This window comes from Geotrypetes seraphini, chromosome 5, assembly GCF_902459505.1.
Source record: "Geotrypetes seraphini chromosome 5, aGeoSer1.1, whole genome shotgun sequence".
NCBI lineage: Eukaryota > Metazoa > Chordata > Amphibia > Gymnophiona > Dermophiidae > Geotrypetes > Geotrypetes seraphini.
In genome coordinates, this window is record NC_047088.1 from 206,713,145 (window position 1) to 206,734,272 (window position 21,128).

The 21,128-nt window shown below is 42.1% G+C and overlaps 1 protein-coding gene across 1 annotated transcript in view; it reads left to right on the plus strand.

Moving 5' to 3' along the window:
• LOC117360618 (sodium channel protein type 2 subunit alpha-like) overlaps positions 1 to 21,128 on the plus strand; it is a 349,967-nt gene that overhangs the window by 119,535 nt on the left and 209,304 nt on the right. Inside the window, exons 11-13 of the mRNA XM_033944654.1 lie at positions 8,179 to 8,427; positions 15,168 to 15,512; positions 17,405 to 17,537. Coding sequence (XP_033800545.1) covers positions 8,179 to 8,427; positions 15,168 to 15,512; positions 17,405 to 17,537 — 727 coding nt within the window. The remainder of the gene's footprint in view (positions 1 to 8,178; positions 8,428 to 15,167; positions 15,513 to 17,404; positions 17,538 to 21,128) is intronic.

Sequence of the window (21,128 nt, forward strand, 5' to 3'; positions counted from 1 at the left end):
ATCCTCATTGAAGATATTGGGAATGGGGTAGTGGTGGGGCAGGGAGAGGACATTGGTGCAGTTGTTTCTCTAGTGTCCACCCACCCAAAATGACTTTGCATTGTCTACTGTCACTTTTATTTGAATACAACCTGAAGAAAAAAATGGGTGACACAGCAAAGCTTATTTTATTTTGCATTTACCATGGAGGTCATGTGTCTGCTGCTCTCTGTGTTTGCCTTTTGTTTGTGGGTTGAGAATAACTTGCTGCTTCAGCATCAAAATATCAGAAGGTCTGTATTACTCAAAGTATTTTTGATGGAATCTGCAATCCTACACCACATGTCAGTCTATGTATAATTCTGAAGGATAGATTTTGGAAAGATGGTAGTGATACAGAACTTGGTTTCTTCACATCAGTAGAGAAGTCAAAAAGAGAAGTAGCAAATATTACAGGTGACTCTCAGAAAGAGACCAAAACACACACACACAGTAAATGACATCAAAAACATAAAATCGTTCAGCACAAATAGTGAGTGGTTAAGGGTATGTATTGCACTAATGTTTAACACAGGAGTATCCAATCTCGGTCCTCAAAAGGCGTAGTCTAGTTGGGCTTTCAGAATTCCTCCAATGAATTTGCATGAGATTATTTGCATGTGCTGCCTCCATTGAATGCTAATAACATAAGCATAGCCAGGGGGGTGCAGTTGCACCCTCTCTAATTGACCAAAAATGAATGCAATGCTAAATGCTTGCAGCCAGTCCTGCCAGGACCTTTCCTCAGCTGTGTCATGTCTGACGCAGCAGAGGAAAGGCCCTGGTGGGACTGACCACAAGCAGCCTATTTATAGTGTTTCCACTGCTGGTCGGCCACCGCTGCTGCTTTGGGAGGGCTCGTGGGTATGAAATACCGGCTGCACATGCTGAAGGGGGTCGATTTGAGGCCAGACTCTCACAAGGGAAGGAGAGGTTGTTGAGTAAGGAGCAGGATGGCAGGGAGATGCCACAGGAGGGGGAGTGGTCAGAGAGTGAGAGAGGGCAGACCCGGAGAAGGAGGAGGGGAATGGGACAGATAGTGAACTGCAATTGGGGGAGTGGAAGAGGAGGGGATATAGATGGTAGACTCACAGTGTGAATGAGAGGGGAGGGGACGGAGATGGATGCTGGACCCATAAGTGAGAAGGAACAAAATGATGAGGTTTGGAAAAGATCACTAATTTCTTATCCAGATTCTTTGATATTGTCACTGGAGGAAAGATTTTCCAATGACAATTTATCCGCATTTTCTTCACTATTATTGTACCCTGCTGTTATTTTGGAGATGTCCATCAAAGAGTTTAGCAAAAAAGTGCAGTGTTTCTGTGATGTTTATAATTTGGAACATATTGATAGTGAGGTAGAGCTCTGGTACAAGTTTTGGTGAGAGAAGAAAGCAAAGAACAACAATATGAAGGAGCTGACAATGGAAGAATTGGTGAAAGAAGCGGTGACCATTTTTCCATAAATGAAGCATGCTTTGTTCATTTCTTCATGCCAACACGTTTCAAGTTTATTAGGTATTTATATACCGCCTATCAAGGTTTATCTAAGCGATTTTTACAATCAGGTACTCAAGTATTTTCCCGATTTGTCCCGGTGGGCTCACAATCTATCTAGCGTACCTGGGGCTACGGAGGACTGAGTGACTTGCCCAGGGTCACAAGGAGCAGTGCAGGGTTTGAAACCACAACTCCAGAGTGCTGAGGCTGTAGATCCAACCACTGCGCCACACACTCCTATTGAGCATTCATTTAGTACCTTGCGCAGAGTGAGAACTTGGTTGCGCTCAACAATGACAGAGGATCACTTGAATGAACTGTGTATATTGAGTGTGCCTCGAAAGCTGGTTCAGGAAAGAAGGATAGAAATAGAAAAGGAGGTTCTGGAAAGGTTTAGCGCAGATAGAAGAAAAATTGTTTTAGTGTTCGTTGAAGACTAAGGGGCTCATAATTGAAAGATAAATATGTCCAAAAACCGGCCTAAGTCGGCACTTGGACGAACATTTCTCAAAAACGTCCAAGTGCCGATACTAAAAAAGGTTTTGGACGTATTTCTAAATGACCTAGGCCTTCATAGTGCCGCTGAACGACCAAAGCTAAATGGGGCGTTTTGGGAGGAGTGTCGAGGGCAGGAGATGGGCGGGACGTGGGCCAGCTTAGACTTAGTCGTACAGCATGTATAACCAAAAGTTTAACAACAGAGCCTAGACAGAACTTGGACGTTGTGACTTAGACCATGTAAAACATCAGTAGAGAAGTCACAAAAACCCACCTAAACTCACCAGATAAGCACTGCAAACACATAAAACAGGCCCCCACACACTATTCCAGTGATCACCAACCCCCCTCCACCCCCATAGAAATATTAATCATACCTTTAAAATTCAGCCTCCAGACCATCATCACCTGGCCACCTGGCATAGGAAAGCCTAGTCGTCCAGCACAGAGGTGGCTTAAGTTGTCTTGGGGGTGGGTTAGGGACCCATAGAGAGGAGGTCCCATGCCCATAAGCCCCTGTAATCACTGCATTGATATGTAAACATGTGCACTCCCCTATATACCCCCCAAACCCTTTTTTACTGGCATATAAGTGGCTCCTGTAGCCAAAGGGCTATTGGGGTGGTAGATAAGTGGGTCTAGGGGATTCTGGAGGTGGTTTGGGGGGGCTCACCGTAACCTATAAGGGAGCTGTAGGGAGGAGAAGAGATAGCATCCTTTTTGTGAAGTTCACAGCAGTGCCCTGAAAGGTACCCCACTATTTAGGTGGCATGTTTGGGTGTTCAGTCCATCACTTTGCAGACCCCACCCACGTCCAACAGGGCTTGTTCTAGGCGATTTGGACTTGGACGAAAAGTTGAATGAAAATGTGTTATAAAGATGGATGATTTAGCGACTTGGACGATCAGATCGGCAGGACGTATAATTAGACGATTTTCGAAACAAAAAAAATTTTAGACGTATTTTTTGAAAATGTGTCTTAGGCTGTTTTTTTACTTTGGACGACTTGCGAGTTGGACGTAAACGGACTTAGACGTCCCTTTCGATTATGCCCTTCCACGTTTAAAATAAAAACATTTTTTTTAGCCTATTTTGTCATGTCCTCCAGCCTTCATCCTTGAATAAAGTCTAAGATCATTTGCACCCCCCCTGGCTTGGATCCTGGCTATACCATGGCAAATAGGTCTCATGCATATTCCTTGTGGAAATCCTGAAAACCTGACTTGGTGAGGGCCAAGATAGGTTACCTCTGGTTTAGCTTACCTACTGAATCCCCTGCTATAAATATCACCACATGTCACTGGTAAATAAGTTGCAACATTTTTTATTTCCAAACTTAAACCACTTAATTATATGGACAGTGGCTGAATATTGCTGCTATATTTATAGCTACTAGTGCTGCGCTATTTATGTATATTCGGGGCAACTGCATATCTAGATAAAAACACTGAATATATTCAGTAAGTACAGCAATCATTTTATTTAAAAAGTTAATTACCGGTATTACTGTAAACTGCTCTGTTGGCCTGGCTGAAGGGCAATATGTAAAGATTAACATTAAACATTAAATAGTTCCACCAGCTATATGAATAAGTGCATTTGAAGGTCTGGCTTGTGGTTTTATGTTTTGTTTTTTTTAAACTACAACCAGCTTTTAAAATAAAACATTCACTGCTGTGGCTGAATACTGAGCCATAATTATTTTGCCAACTAATTTCACACACAAACTTTGTGAAGAAGGGCAAGTAAATCCTTAATTTATGCTGTTTATGTATTTGACATATTGATTGCCTCTATCAAGTACCTTAGGGCAGTGTTTTTCAATTTGATCCTGGAGTACCCCCTTACCAGTCAGGATTTCAGGATATCCATAATGAATATGCATAAGCTTTACACTGCCTCCATTATATGCAAATTTATTTCATGCTTATTCATTGCGGATATCCTGAAAACCTGACTGACAAGGGAGTACTCCAGGACAGAGTTGAAAAACACTGCCTTAGGGAACATACCCCTTTGTAGCTTAGAAAGATTAAAGAAGTTGTGGTGGTTTACTGTCCAGAGAACTAATACAATGGAGCTGCTTAACTTTGTAACTGGTGAGCAGAAAGTGTAACACAATAATTTCTTAAATGAAAATAACCACCTAGCAAGGTCACTGCTAGGGCTTCTGTTGCTGCCCTATAATCTATTCCCCTAGCATCTCTTTTTTTCTTCCTCCCCCCTCAACCTGGTCATGTCTCTTTTCTCTTGCTCCCCACTCAAACCTGGTCATAAGAATAGCCTTACTGGGTCGGACAAATGGTCCATCAAACCCAGTAGCCCGTTCTCACAGTGGCCAATCCAGGCCACTAGTACCTGGCCAAAACTCAGGAGTATCAATAGTCTATGCTACCGATACAGGGCAAGCAGTTGCTTCTCCCATGTCTTTCTCAATAACAGACTATGGACTTTTCCTCCAGGAATTTGTCCAAACCTTTCTTAAAACCAGCTACGCTATCTGCTCTTACCACATCCTCTGGCAACGCATTCCAGAGCATAACTATTCTCTGAGTGAAAAAACATTTCCTCCTATTGGTTTTAAAAGTATTTCCCTGTAACTTCATCGAGTGTCCCCCTAGTCTTTGTAATCGATCCACTTGTACCCGTTCTACACCACTCAGGATTTTGTAGACTTCAATCGTATCTCCCCCTCGGCCGTCTCTTTTCCAAGCTGAAGAGCCCTAACCATTTTAGTCTTTCCTCATACGAGAAGAGTTCCATCCCTTTTACCATCTTGGTCGCCCTTCTTTGAACTTTTTCTAGCGCCACTATATCTTTCTTGAGATAAGGAGACCAGAATTGATTGCAATACTCCAGATGAGGTTGCACCATGGAGCGATACAGGGTTATTATAACATTCTTAGTCTTGTTAACCATCCATTTTTTAAATAATTCCTAGCATCCTGTTTGCTTTTTTGGCTGCCACCGCACATTGGGCAGAAGATTTCATCGGATTGTCTATGATGACACCCAGATCCTTTTCTTGGGTGCTAACCCTCAAGGTAGACCCTAGCATCCGGTAACTGTGATTCAGGTTAGTCTTCCCAATGTGCATCGCTTTGCATTTGTCCACATTAAATTTCATCTGCCATTTGGACGCCCAATTTCCTAAGGTCTGCCTGCAAATGTTCACAATCCACATGCATTTTAACAACTTTGAACAGTTTGATGTCATCTGCAAATTTCATCACCTCACTCATCATTCCAATTTCCAGATCATTTATAAATAAGTTAAATAGCACCGGTCCCAGTACAGACCTCTGCGGTACTCCACTGTTTACTCTCATCCATTGAAAAGAATGACCATTTAACCCTAACCTCTGGGCTCCTTTTATCAAGCCGCGCTAGAGGTTTAATGCGCATAATAGCATGCGTTAAGCCACCGGCTGCGCTAGCTGCTACCGCCTCCTCTTGAGCAGGCGGTAGTTTATGGCCAGCGCGGGGGTTAGCGCGTGATGAAACGTCGCGTGCGTTAACCCCGGTACTGTGGCTTGATAAAAGGAGCCCTCTGTTTTCTATCTGATAACCAATTCCTAATTCACAACTGAACTTTGCCACCTATCCCATGATACTTTAATTTTCTCAGGAGCCTCTTGTGAGGAACTTTATCAAAATCTTTCTGAAAATCTAGATACACTATCTTTATCCACATGTTTATTCTAGATACACCTTTATCCACATGTTTATTCACACCTTCAAAGAAGTTAAGCAAATTGGTGAGTCAAGATCTCCCTCGGCTGAACTCATGCTGACTCCATCTCTTCCCCTCCACCCCGGTCCAGGAATGGGACAATTCAGCACGGCCTTTTCAAAGCAGTTCTTTCAGCATGGGACAGTTCATCACTGCCCTTTCAGTATGGGCTGTTCCATATTTTAATATTAAAAGTCATCCTTTTATCCTGGAAGTCTTCCCTCTGGACAACTTTCTGTTCCAATATAATGGAAAACCTTATGATGCACCTGATTGATTTGTGATGCTGCCCTCCCCCCCTACTTTCAAACCTTGAAGTCACCAGATAATGCAGAGGCAGAAAAAGACCACAGGTGGGTGAAGGGAAAGGTAAAAAGCACTGGTGGGGGGAGCGAGCTATACCCCCTTTTTCAAACCTTGAAGTCACCAAATGATGTGAAGGCAGGAGAAGATGACCACAGGTGGGTGAAGAGAAAGGAAAGAAGCACCAATGGGGCGAAGCGGGGAGGGGGGAGAAGTATTCCCCCCCTCTCTTTCAAACCTCGCAGCTTCAGCAAGGTAAGTGTTTGCCATTACAACGGCTGCAATGAAACAGCCGTGGTTAAACAGCCATGCTGAACTGCCCTGTGCTGAAATAGCCATGCTGTATCATCCTAGACACTCCCCCCCCCCCCCCCCCCCCCGCAGCCAGCATCTCCCTTTTCCTTATCCCTGGTCCAGCATCTCTCCTTTTTTTCCTCTTTCCTCCCCCAATCTAGCATCTCCCTTTTCTTCCTTTCTCTCCCATCTCTCACCCAGCATCTTTCTTTTCTCCTTTCTTTTGCACTTGTCCTCTGTTGCCCCTTCTCACTTCTGTCCCCTCCAATCCATCCAGTTAGCATCATCCTCTCTCTTATCCCTAAGCTCCAGCATTACCTCTTCTCTCTTTTCCTCCTTCTACCCACCCATATTTACAGCATCATATCCCTTCTGTCTTTCCCCATCCCCGGTACAACATTTCTACCCTCCCCTCTTTTCCCTTTCACTTAAGCATCTTCCCCTCAATTATTTTTAAATGTGTCATATATGAGGTTTCTTTTTAGGTATTCTTTAATGTGACTTATTTTTCTGCCTGAATCTTGCATAAATTGACAGCATTTGAAATAATGATTCAGACATTTTTTTATAAATTATCAGTTTATTTGATAATAACAATGCAAACTTGTAATTGCTTTTTGGAAGAACCACCTCTGAAATCTAGAAGGCATTTAGCTTGCATACATTAAGCTGTCTTTCTGAATTTTCTCCTCTGAAAGAATAACCTTCCATTATTTATGCAGGTATTGAGTTAAGTTTGTACTTGTAGAGTAGTAAACACAATGACTTATACTAACTGGACCCTAAACTGGATTTAGGACCTGAAATAAAGCTTTTTTTGTAAGCAGTAAGATTGTTTGGTAGCTGTTTTAGTTCACTTTTAAAGGTAATAAATAGAAATTTAAAAAAAAAGAAAATAAGATAAGATATCTTTTTATTGGACTAACTTAAAACATTTTTGGATTAGTTTACGAAGGCAACACCTTCTTCAGATCGGAAATGAGTAAATGTTATAAACAATAAAACAATACTGCTTTGTCACCCTTTTGTCACTCATCAATCTCTCCCTCTGCTTCACTCACCCAGCTCCCCCTGATTCTCACCTGTCCCACCCCTACCCTTTTCCTATGAGACTGTCATTGGAATGCTTTTATGTTTTACTTATATTCTTATATTTGTCAACATTTGCTTATTTCCAATCTGAAAAGGTGTTGCCTCTGAAAGCTAATCAAAAATGTATTAAGTTTGTTTAATAAAAAAGTATCATTTTATTTTTAGCTATATATTTTGATATATAGTATTCTATTTATTTTACAAGCAATAAATAAACCCATGTTTGCTAAATATTGAGAACACCTGGTATATATCTTATTGCTGAGAAAATGAAAAAAGCACAAAGGACCATCCAGATTCGGGAATGGAAGTGATGTTTATTTAGGGACCCTGCAAAGTCCATGTTTCAGTATAAAGACGCCTGCCTCAGGGGTCTGCTTACTTCCTATATAATATTCTTGCAGCTTCTAACAAAGTTGCTTCTCTGAACAGCAAAATCCCTGTGAGTGGTAGAAGGCAAAATGAGCAGGAATTTGTTGTTCAGAGAAGAAGCTTTGTTAGAAGCTGCCAGAACAAGTAATATACAGGAAGTAAGTAGACCCCTGAGTCAGGCGTCTTTACGCCAAAACACAGCCTATATTGGGTGCCTAAATAAACTTCGTGACCATTCATTCCCAAATCTGGATGGTCCTTTGTGCTTTTTTCATTTTTCTGGTGTGGGTTGTATTTTCATTTTTCTGGTGTGGGTTGTACTTTGACCTCTCCTACACTGATATTTGAATACCTTTTTGATAACAGATTGCAGCAACAGCAGCGGAAACCATGGCTGAATCAAGGGAATTTAGTGGTGGGACTGGTTTTGATGGAATGTCTGAAGATTCTTCTGTAACATCAAAGCTGAGTTCAAAAAGTGCTAAAGAGAGAACAAACAAATGGAAGAAAAAAACCCAGGAAGAGGATTATAATAAGAAATTCTCTAAATCTGAATCAGAAACCAGTATGCGAAGGAAATTGACATATGAGAAAAGATTCTCATCGCCACATCAGGTACATAAGTCCTGTTCTGTACTTGAATGATCTTAACCAACAAATAAAGGACATGTCTTCATTTTTTAATTAATTTTGTTCATTACACTTTCCTTAGTTTTCTTCCCCAATTTATAATCCCATTAGATAGAAATAGTCAAAATTATTTTAAAATTCAGTATCGGTAAGTATTCAGAGTAATATCCAGTTGCAGTGGACAATATTTGATTTAAAAACCAGCTGCTGCAGTTATCATATCCATATATCTACTAGCACTAAATATTTGTGCATAACTTGCTTGTTATTGTGACCCTATGTACGTTTAGATTGTAACCCGTCTAGAATTGTCAGATAATATGGGATGATAAATGTTTAAATAAATAAATCTAAGTATCTGTGATACTAAAATCAGTACCAGCATAAACATAGAAACATGATGGCATATAAAGGCCAAATGGCCCATCCGCAATAACCATTATCTCTCTCTGAGAGATCCCATGTACCTATCCCAGGCCCTCTTGAATTCAGGAAGTCTCTGTCTCCACCACTTCTTACGGGAGACTGTTCCACGCATCTACCACCCTTTCTGTAAAAAAGTATTTCCTTAGATTACTCCAGAGCCTATCACCTCTTAACTTCATCCTATGCCCTTTCATTCCAGAGCTTCTTTTCAAATGAAAGAGACTCGACTCGTGCGCATTTACATTGTTTAAGTATTTAAACGTCTCTATCATATCTCCCCTCTCCCGCCTTTCCTCCAAAGTATACAGATTGAGATCTTTGTCTGTCCCCATACTCCTTATGACGAAGACCATGCACCATTTTAGTAGCCTTCCTCTGGATAGACTCCATCCTTTTTATATCTTTTTGAAGGTGCGGCCTCCAGAATTGTACACAATATTCTAAATGAGGTCTCACCAAAGTCTTATACAGGGGCATTAATACCTCCTTTTTCCTACTGGCCATACCTCTCCCTATGCAACCTAGCATCCTTCTAGCTTTCACTGTCACCTTTTCATTCTGTTACAATCACACCCAAGTCCTGCTCTTCTGTTGTGCACATAAGTTCTTCATCCCCTAATTTTCCTTCGGGTTTTTGCAGCCCAAATGCATGACCTTGCATTTCTTAGCATCATATTTTAGCTGCCAAATTTCAGACCATTCTTCAAGCTTCACCAGGTCTTTCTTCATGTTCACACCATCCGGTGTACCTGAGGAGGGACTCTAGGATATTACCATTCTCTCTGCTGGATAATCCCTTAAAATATCAGAGCCACCTTAAGAAGTAAGGCTTTTTCCCTGGACCAGGGAGAGGCAAGAGGGGAGGAGTCCAGGCAGCAGCTGCCAGGATAGATGAGGCAGGGCCAGAGGGAAGTGGTGAGAGGCCAGAGAGAGAAGAAGGATTCTTTTAACCACAGGCTTTAACTCCAACTAGTAGACATGATTAGGGTTACCATATTTGTGAAATTAAAAAAAGGGCACATGCCACCACCCCTGGCCCGCCTCCCACTTGTCTCGCCCCCCCCCCCCTTTCACCAGTTTCACCCCTGCCCTTCCCCCCCCACAGACTTTTCACCAGTCTCACCCCTGCTCCGACCCACCTTTCACATATTTTCTTAGTCTCCCTTTCCATCTTCTGTACCCTTTTAATGCTTCTCTCTTTCCTTCCAACTCTCTCTCCTACTGGTGCCTCACTTTTCCTCACCTACCCTAGAGCCCCCCCGTGGGTGCTTATCCCTCCCCCCACTGGTGCTTTTCTCTCTCACTTTCCACAACCCCCTTTCCCACAGTCTCTTCTCTCTCTTTCTTCTCTCCAGCTCCCCTCCCACCGGTGTTTCTCTTTCTTTCTTTCTCTCTTTCTCTCTCCCTCCCTCCAAACCCCTTCCCCCCATCTCTCTATCTCATAAGAACATAAGAAGCGCCATCTCCGGATCAGACCTTCGGTCCATCAAGTCCGGCGAGCCGCACACGCGGAGGCCCTGCCAGGTATACACCTGGCTTATTTTATAGCCAACACGATTTAGAGAACTGAGATTTTCAGAAAGCTGATATTTTTAGAATAAATTATAAGATAAAAAATTTTTTAGAAAATAATTTGGAATAAAATCAAAAATTTTTTTAGTTGAGGTTAGGGACTGGAAGGCTGCCGATGATTAGAGCTAAAGAGCCAGGAATGTACGCAGACTTGTAAGGTCAGAGTCTATGACTTGCGTAGGCTCGTTGACTGAGGCCCTTCCAGTTAGTTACGGATATCCGTTGCACTCTTTCATATCTTGTGGGAAATTAGGGATCTCTATTATTTTATAGCCAACCATATCTTTATATGCCTCTCTCAAGGAGATATGCATCTAGTTTGCTTTTGAAGCCTAGGACTGTCGATTCCGCAATAATCTCCCCTGGGATAGTATTCCAGATGTCAACCACTCTCTTTGTGAAGCAGAACTTCCTGATATTAGTCCTGAACTTGTCCCCCCTTAGCTTCATTTCATGTCCTCTTGTCCGTGTCAAATTGGACAATGTAAATAATCTCTGCTCTATTTTGTCGATTCCTTTCAGTATTTTGAAGGTCTCGATCATATCCCCACGCAGTCTCCTCTTCTCAAGGGAGAACAATCCCAGTGTTTTAAGTCGATCCTCATATTCCAGTTTCTCCATACCCTTCACCAGTTTAGTCGCTCGTCTCTGCACCCTCTCCAGCAGTTTTATATCCTTCTTTAGGTAGGGAGACCAATGTTGGACGCAGTATTCCAAGTGTGGTCTGACCATTGCCCTATAAAGCGGCATTATAACTTTCTCCGATCTACTCGAGATTCCTTTCTTTATCATGCCCAACATTCTATTTGCCTTCTTTGCCGCTGCCGCGCATTGTGCCGACGGCTTCAGGGTCCTATCTATCAGTACACCCAGATCCCTTTCTTGTTCACTTTTTCCCAGAGTTGCACCTGACATTCTGTACTCGTATTCCTTATTTTTACTGCCTAAATGCATTACCTTGCATTTCTCCACGTTGAACTTCATCTGCCATTTCTCCGCCCATTTTTCTAACCGACACAAATCGCTCTGGAGTTCCTCACTGTCCTCCTGCGATCTGATTGCCCGGCAGAGTTTTGTGTCGTCTGCAAACTTGATGATCTCACTGGATGTTCCGTTTTCCAGGTCATTGATATAAATATTAAAAAGGATCGGCCCAAGTACCGAGCCCTGGGGTACACCACTAGTCACTTTCTCCCAGTCGGAGAACTTCCCATTAATGCCCACTCTCTGCTTCCTGTTATCTAGCCATTTGCCTATCCATCTTTGTATATCTCCCTCTATGCCATGGCTTTGTAGTTTCCTGAGAAGTCTTTCGTGTGGAACTTTTGTCAAATGCTTTCTGGAAGTCCAAGTATATTATGTCCACCGGCTTTCCACTATCAATTTGCTTGTTTACGGTCTCAAAGAATTGGAGTAAATTCGTCAAACACGATTTCCCTTTCCTGAATCCATGTTGACTGGGTTTCATCAAGTCGTGTGTGTCCAAGTGCTGAACTATGCTATCCTTGATCAGTGATTCAATCATCTTGCCGGGGACAGACATAAGACTCACAGGTCTATAGTTGCCCGGTTCTCCTCTCGATCCTTTTTTGAAAATTGGCGTGACGTTCGCTTTCCTCCAGTCGTCTGGTATCTGACCAGTTCTTATTGACAGGTTTGCAAGTTTTTGCAATAACTCTCCGATTTCAACCTTCAATTCCTTCAAGACTCACACGGCGGCCCCCAGGTCAAAGACCAGTGCTCTAAATGAGTCCAGCCTCACCTGCGTACATCCCAGTTTAGCAGGAACTTGTCCAGCTTAGTCATTTTTTTCATCTGCTTCTAAGCTTTCAGGATAAGCACTTTCAAAGTCCATGGTCTCTACCTCTTCAGCAGCTCTGGTTTTTCCCTCTGAACAGAAGGACATTTGTTCCTCTAAGGCTTCTCCCTCTTAACAGCTTATTACAGGATTCAAATCATATCTGGACTCCCCAAGCCGCCTCATTTGGCTAGTTCTGGGAACAGGGAAAAGCATCTTGCCTACCTTTCCTCTGTCCAAGTGATCTGTTCAGCTGCCTTCTCCCTGAGACTTCGGCTGTTTCATTGCCCTACCAGGTGTTGCTGACCTGTTTGTCTGTGGTTCTCTAGAGCTGGTAGATTTGGGAGAAACTGCTTGTTGACTTGCATATTATTTCATTCTCCCTACACTACTCCTTTTCTGAGAGCTTTCTGAGTTATATGTTTCCTCGACCTTCCTTTGCCTACAGGTAACATCTTTATGAAAGGGTGAATAGGCTTGTGTAGAGGCAAACTCTTTCTCCGTACCTGCCTTGACTTAAGTTGACCAGTATTAAATGCTCTAGGGCAGGGGTGTCAAACTTAAATCACATAAGGGGCCAAAATCTAAAACACAAGCTAAATCACAGGCCAATTTTTTCATTAAGATACTTACCCCCTCCTTTACTAACGTACAGCGTGGGTCCCAGCGCCGGCAGTGGCAGCAATTGCTCTGACGTTCATAGGACTTCTATGAGCATCGGATCAATCACTGCTGGCACCATAACCCATGCTACGCACCATCAACGGAGGGGGTTAGTCTTAGTAGAAGTATAGGGATACAACCTCTCCAACCTCACGCCAACTATGTGTTATATAGAAAATAAATAAGACTTTTCCTCTCTCTTTTAAGTTCTAGTTCACGCTTGCTGTCTAACACCAGCTCTGACAGGATACACATTTCAAATCTGACATATTGTAATCACAAAATAGAAAATAAAATTATTTTTTCTACCTTTTGTTGTCTGGTCATTTTGCTTTTGGTCCCAATTTCTCTTTCTGATTTTGTCTATCTTCTAATTCTCTTTTCAGTGTCTGCTGTGCATTTTTTTTCTCCTCTTCTCTCTTGCTCCAGTCCCCGTCTCCAACATATTGATTTTTCCCTTTCAACTTCTCTTTTTTTCTTTTCTTTTCTGCCTCTGTCCACTCAAATCTCACCTTCTTTCTCATCCTAAGCCTTCTTTTTAAATTTTCAGCTACCTATCAATTTTCCATCTTCTCTTATTCTGTAGCTCTCCCATTTCCCATCTCACTCTTTTCCAGCCTCCTATTTCCTTCTATTTCTCCTCTCTCCTCTTGATCCAACATTTTGCTCTCTCTCTTTTCTGTTGTTCTTCTTCCCTCCTCCCTTAATGCTGAACAATGAGATGGAAGGAAAAAAAAAAAAGAGATGCTGCATCTCTTTCTCCCTACCTTTCATCTCCAGATCCAACTTATCTCCCTTTCTCTTCCCAACTGCCCCCATCCCATCTCTCCCCCTGTCTGCCTGCCTCCCTCCCCCCAGATCCATCATTTCTCTCTTTCTCTTCCCAATGGTTCTCCCTTCAAGTATCTTTTTCCCTCTTCCTCCACACCACCACAGGTTCAACCTCTCTCCCTTCATCTCTCTCTCTCTTCACCGCCCAGCATGTCTTTCCCTCCAGTGCCGGTCCATTTCTCCTCACAGCCCAGCATGTCTTTCCCTCCAGCGCTGGTCCATCTCTCCTCACAGCCCAGCATGTGTTCTCTTCCTCGCCGGTCTGATGTCACCGCCAAGTTGAGAAATCTGCCAGCCTCGGCAATTCAGCAATGTTGTACGTGTCACCCCCTCCTGCTTTTTGCCTGTCACAGTCTTGTCTCCAATGAACGCACCTTCCTGTTTCCGCTTGGGTGGACCATGGCAGACAGAAAGCAGGAAGGGGAGCTCCGGACAACACCGTCGCTCACTGCCGAGATCAGCAGACTTTCCAGCATGACGGCGGCATCAGACTGGCACGGGAGGGAAGACACGCTGGGCTATGAGAAGGGGAAATTCGAGAGCATTGCCGCGGGCCACATAAAAAGGCCAGGCGGGCCGAATTTGCCCCACAGGCCTTGTGTTTGACACGTGTGCTCTAGGGCTTAGCACTGGCTTGCTAACTCTGGGTATCTGTACTGGGGCAGGGACTACTTTCTTCAAAGTCTGCTTTACCTCATACATTCCTCTGTGCTCAGCGTTTTCCCTGCCACATTATCCACTTATTAACACTGGGTCCAGGCTTCTAACTTGCAGTACTAAGTTTAATTATAATCGAGCCTTTCCCTTTCTGACACTCTACAGGGTTCTTTAGTTATGTCTAGCACTTAGCATCCAAGACTTTTAAGAAAATCCCTCACTTAGCTGTAAGTGGATATTATTAGCACTATCTGCAAAACCAAACTTCACAACAGCTTCAGAAGGTACTATAATTGCAACACATTACTCTTGCTCAGACATGTCAGAAGAATTGAGAAAAGGAAGGGGCAAATCCTACAGGCATCATGTTATACCCATTCTCTTACTGCTGTGCTTGGGAAGCAGCTGTTTAACAAGATTTGCACATGAAGGGAAATTTTATAACTACACACTCAAAGGTACTTTCTTCTTTATGCATGTTAGTGGAAAGAAAAATAGTTTGAGTGGTGCAGCTTCGAAACTATTTTTGAGAGGCAGGGTTTTTACCAGTAGGGCTCAGAGGCTTGAGTTCTGTTGGGCTTTTAGCAGGAGCTTTATACAGGGGACTTGGAGACCTAATTTCTCATTGTGGATTGGAATTGAGTTTTATTCAGTGCTAACCAGCCCTTTTTACTTTAGGATAGTTAATAGGGAAAAAGGTACATGCTGAGAACATTAACGATAATATGGTCATGCTGCTGTGTTTATAGCTAACAATATCTCTTTTTTATCTTTGCAGTCATTGCTGAGTATCCGTGGTTCCTTGTTTTCCCCAAGGCGCAACAGCAGAACAAGCCTTTTCAGTTTTAGAGGGCGAGCAAAGGATCTAGAGTCAGAAAATGATTTTGCAGATGATGAATACAGCACATTTGGAGATAATGAGAGCAGAAGAGATTCTCTTGTGCCGGGTAGACATGGGGGACGACGTAACAGTAATATTAGCCAGACCAGTAAAGCATCTAGGATCCTATCAGTGTTTCCAGTGAATGGAAAGATGCACAGCACTGTGGACTGCAATGGAGTGGTTTCCTTAGTCGGTGGTCCATCTCTCCCTGCATCACCTGTTGGACTGTTTCTGCCAGAGGTATTGTAGCTGTTCAGTTCCTATGACTTTATGCAATAAAAATGTTTTCCATCATTTAGATTTAATCACTCATTTACTAACGCATAGCGTGGGTTTTAGCACCAGCAGTGGTGGTAACTGTTCCGACGGTCATAGAATTCCTATGAGCGTCGGAGCAGTTACCGCCGCTGCTGGCGCTACGCGTTAGTAAAGGAGGGGGTTAGTCTTATCTTTTCCTAGTTTTTCCATAGAGCTTCTGAATGGGAAGATGACATGGTATACAAATCTAAGGATGAGTCGGCAAACATGGGAAAAATTCCTGAATGCATACTTATGGTACTTATATTAGACAACTATGAATAATCTAAATAAGTAACATAACATAACATTGTGCTTATTGACCGCGTAACCAGAAGTTCAATGCGGTTTACAAAAAGTTATAAAAGTAAACATGTATTGTGTGAACTATTGAGGTTGCATAGATTGCTTTATTCAAAAGATTTAGGCAAGTAAAATCTGCTTTCTTCTGCATTAATTTGGTCATTTAGAAATATCCTGTCTTTGGGTAACAATTGTTTTTGTGTGGACACAGTTAGCTGGACAAAAATGGCTGGGGCTGGAAGCGTAGCAAATATGAGATAGTGCCATATTATGCACTGCTAACTGAGAGGCTCTGTGGCAGCCAGCTCTTTCTTTTGCATAGATTTCCCTGGTGATTGTGCCAGAGTAGCAAATAGTAATGTGGGCACTTGGTCTTTGGCATTACAATTCACACAACTAATCTTAATTCAAACCCTATTGTGTGTTATTGCTTTTATTATATGGGATAAAATTTAGTAATGCTACACAAAACACGCATGATAAGGACTAGAATTGACAAGCTTAATTTAACAATAATCATGTTTCTAACCCATGGCTTTCTTTCTAGGAGGTTTACAGTTTGTACCAAACCATTAAGAGAATGAATTCAGAAGTCTTGTTATGATATATCATGACATACAGTATAGTTCAGCCTTAGATTCAGGTGATAGGAAGCCCTTGAAAGGCCAGGGCTGGATGTTGAGTCATTCAGTACAAAAGGGCCGGTGAGATCTACTATAAATTTTGTTTGTGGAGATGCTGCAGTGGTGCTGTTAAACTTACCTTATAAGACAATGACAAGATGAAGGGAAGTTGAAGGAATTTCCTCCTCTTCCATTCCTTTTCCCTGGGGTTGCATATGTGTACACACATTTCATTTCTGGTCCTGTTTATCTTGACTATTGCTATAAAAATCTTTGACCTGGGACTACATGCCACAATTTGTCTCAAACCACAGTTCTAAAGATTCTTAAACTTGACCATTAAGGGTTACTATTGAACAGTGTCTGAGTCTTCCTTCTTTTTGTCTACCATGGCTTGTAGGCACCTGTTAAATCTGTAATCTCTTGGTTTGTAGTACTCAACAGACACTTTATACATTTTTTTTAATTTCTGGGGGGAGGGGGGAGAAAATGAAAATGTCTTGCTATGTATACAGTATAGTTAGGTTGGCATGGTGTACTTTTGCCTGGTTTGGCTGCCTGTTTTCTTGCATTTAATAAATAAAAAAATAAATAAATAAAGATAGGCCTGCTATTTATGCGGCCTATTTTAACTGCTAAACCTAGCCTTTGACATTGAAATCCTCACTTAATTGCTTAAGTCATGCAATATATCTGGTTAGCAGATAGCCGCTAACTGCAAATATTCAGTGGAGATAGCTAGTTATCTCCCACTGAATATATGAAGTTAGGCACTACAATGCTACTTAACTAGCCAGGAGCCATTCCTGACCAGTTAAACAGTTTTGAATATCAGCCAGATTATGATACTTGCACAGATGTGATCTCTGATTTATATGTCATTTTAATTCATCAATGTTTGTCTTGCAGGGTATCACAACAGAAATAGAGACGAGAAAGAGAAAGTCTAGTTTCTATCAGGTTTCAATGGATTTTTTGGAAGATCCTACTCAAAGGCAAAGAGCCCTGAGTATAGCTAGCAGGCTAACAAACACAATGGAAGGTATGGTGTTAAGACTGAAGAATTTTTAAGCTGTTTGTCAACAAGCAAGATTGAATCAGGCACAAAAGGAGTGATTTAACTGCTTAGTTAGACTGGCCTTGCTGAAGTGACATAGGAGTGATTTTAAATAAATAAAAATGTCATCAGATGACACTAGGATGGAACAGCTTTCTTTTCCTGAGCTCAGAACTAATGTAAAGGTCTAAGCATGTATGAGGGTTCTTCTGCAAAATATTTCCGCACTTTCTTATTTTCATGCTCAATCTTAAACATTCTTTTCTGATGGCATTAAGAAGTTAGTAGGATGCTGGGAAAAATGTATCGTAAAACAGGGTGATTATGTGGAAAAGTCATGTAATTTGCTTTTGAGATATTTAATAAGTAGTTAGTTTTCAAAAAAAATAAAAGTGCGGAAACATTTTGAAGATCCCTCGTATGTCTCTTCCCTTGCACCACAGTCTCTTTATTTTTTTCAGTTTTATTATTTGTATAGCATTACCAGTGCACACAGTCCTGTACATTGGACATGCAAGAGACAGTCCCTGCTCAAAAGAGCTTACAGTCTAATTATGACAGACACGCAGGACAAAAGGGGGAGTCGGAACATAGTGCTCGTGAAGGGAATTGCAGGGGGGTTGTTGAAGAAAGATAGCTAATTATGACACTTATCAGCCTTATATCCTGTGGCGTGCAGTCAGGGTCTTCAGGTGATTTGCCCTACCTCCTAAAGGCCCTGAGGGCACTGCTCTGAATTTTATTGGTTGAGCAGGCAACAGGCAGCTGCTACTCAGCCATTCAAATTTAGATCAGTACTGTCAGGGCCTTCAGGGGGGTTCAGAGAATCCCCAGCCTAAGAACCCTGCTTTTTTGTTTGTTTGTTTACTTTTTGTTTGATACAGTTTGACTGGTTGAGCAGGCTCCCTATTCAACAAATCAAATTGCATCAAACAAAAAAATAAAAAAAGTAGGGCTGTAGAGCTGGGGATTCAGTGAATCCCCTGAAAGCCTTTATCGCATACCACTGCTTATTTCATACCTTTGGATGTAGACTATCACTAAGAGTACTGTTATGGAATGTGAATGAATGTCCCATGCAGCCCAATAGAATTAATTGCCTCTTTAATTATGGCGAGGTAGAGGGATCGCTCTTGAAAACAAAGAACAAAATATTTTCTGTGCAGAGAATGCTTTACTCTGAGCAATACAATGTGTCTGCTACTGATATTGCCTTCATTCCCACATGTAGTCACTTCAGAAGGGCACCAGTTTTAGCTGAGACATATCTGAACAGGAGAATTTTCCTAATCTGCATGGTTCAAATAAAGTAGGAAAGCACCATCAGCTCAGTTCAGATGACAACAATCATGGTGCTACCCGAAAGTAGAAAAAGTTCAGTGCTAATTTTGAATCATCACCTGCCTCTATGAAGACTCATCACAGTTCCAGTGCAGACAGAGCTTTGGTTCCTTCTGGCACAGATCATTCTGCTCAAGGCAACATTTCCAGTTTATTCTCAAATTGTCTTATGCATAGAGATGTCCAGCATAGAACTAGAAAACAAACATCCTCTCTTCTTCCTCATTTAAAATGCAGGACTCTTTATTCTTTCCTCTCTGTCTTAGCACAATATCACTTCACTGGACACTTGAATGGCTGACAAGTCTTCTTCATCCATATCATTGCCCTTATTGGAAAAAAAATGTTCCTTGAGTTTTTCCCATTGCTATTGCAAGGACATCTTAGAACTGGAGTATTGACATGCCACAGCCATCTCTGCCTCCCCCATACCTCTTGAAAAGTTCACCAGCATGAGCATCATCTTCCATCTCCTGCTTGCCTCATTTCACCTCTGACATCACGTTCTGGTCCCGCAAGTAGGAAGTGATGTCAGAAGGGAGCCAAGGCCGGCTGAGCGAAAGGTTGCAGATGTGCGGGGGGGGGGGGGCAGAGAGGAGGAGAGGCACTGGTGAGGGGGATTAGGGAGGCAGCGAAGCAGAGAGACATCAGCGGGAGGGACAGAAGAGAAGCACTGGCGGGCGGGAGAGGAGAGGCAAGTACAATTGATCGCAGTTCACTGAGGAGAGGACAATTCATCAAGCCATTTCATTGCGTTCATGTTGAAATGTGCCACAACGAATCATTCCATTCCAGTTACAAATGCATTCCATTAGTGTGTATGGGAAAGGGAGGGTAAGAGAAGTCAGAAGCAGTGTGAGTACTTAAGATATACTGTAAAAGGAGGGGAGGAATGAAATCTAACCTCTGTATTTTTATTCAGGAAAAATTCATTGCTATTCTGTGTGAGGCAGATGAAGTTTCAGCCCATCTAATCTGACCGCTTTATGATGTCTTTGACACCTCTACCAGAATTTCAGCATCAGCTGTTGCAGGCAGAAACCCGTCCTGATTGTATGTGTTGTCACAGGGCTCCACCTGCTGGCCAAACTTTGTGTAGGACTTCTTATATGCCACTCTGAAAGATTTTTCCCAGACATCTCCCTGATAGCAGCAGTTTACATGAAACCAAGGGTATTCACACTTAGTTCAGCATTAATCATATGAGCAATATATTTTTCATTAACTTTCTCACATCAACATTTTCTGGCAGCACATCTCTCAAAAGTAACAAAAAGAAGTCATACTGGTTTAGCAACCATCGGTACACGATTAGTGTGGTGGTTTTTTTGGGGGGGAGATTTTGATGGAAGGAATGATACAATGACTCCCCTGAGCCTGTCGGTTTAAAATCCATGCCCGCTGCTACAGTGGTCATCTGTCTTGGTACTTTTCTTAGACCTTACCTTTGTTCCCTGGTTATTATTACTTGCTTGATCTTGTTACTCTTTTTCCCCCTATTTCAGTGTAGATAGGAATGTAGAGCTGGTTCCATGTTCACCTTCCATTTGTGCAGTTGCAGCAGTTTGGTGGGTTCTCTTAAATGCATTTCCTCCTACTGTCTTCAGGTTCAGTGGCTTGGGTAGCCAGAGACCATCATCCTCCCTAAATACATCAAATTAATAGGACCAGAGTTTCTCACTGAAAGGTCTTCTCTCCTACTGTCAGGCAGGCAGGGGAGGGGGGAGATCTTTGTTCTGAAACAGTGAAATCTTGGCCTTCAGCAGGTGTTACAACATTGGAAATCAGCTTCTAGGCTCAACTATCCCTTCTGGTGGAACTCAGTTTGCCTATTCAAACGCTTCGAACAATATGTTATTGAGAAACTTTATCCTCTACCACATCACCCACAGAATCAACTATGGACACCTATTGACGATTTTATAACTGCAGAAAACTGTAGTTTATCATTGTCACCATAATATTCTTTACTTTCATGACATGTCTAACTGTTAATTTGATTGTGGTTTTGATATCTCCTGATAGTTCTGTTTACTGTTCTTTGTCTATTTGAAATACTTAATAAACAGATTGAACTAAAAAAAAAAAAAGTTCAACAGGAAATACTGTACTTCTAGTAGAGGCACTATAGATCTGTTTCTAGCACACATTCCAGACACCCTTTACATGCATATGAACATGTTTAATTAGAACGTTTGCATGACTGCCTTTACTTATTTGTATTACATATTTTAT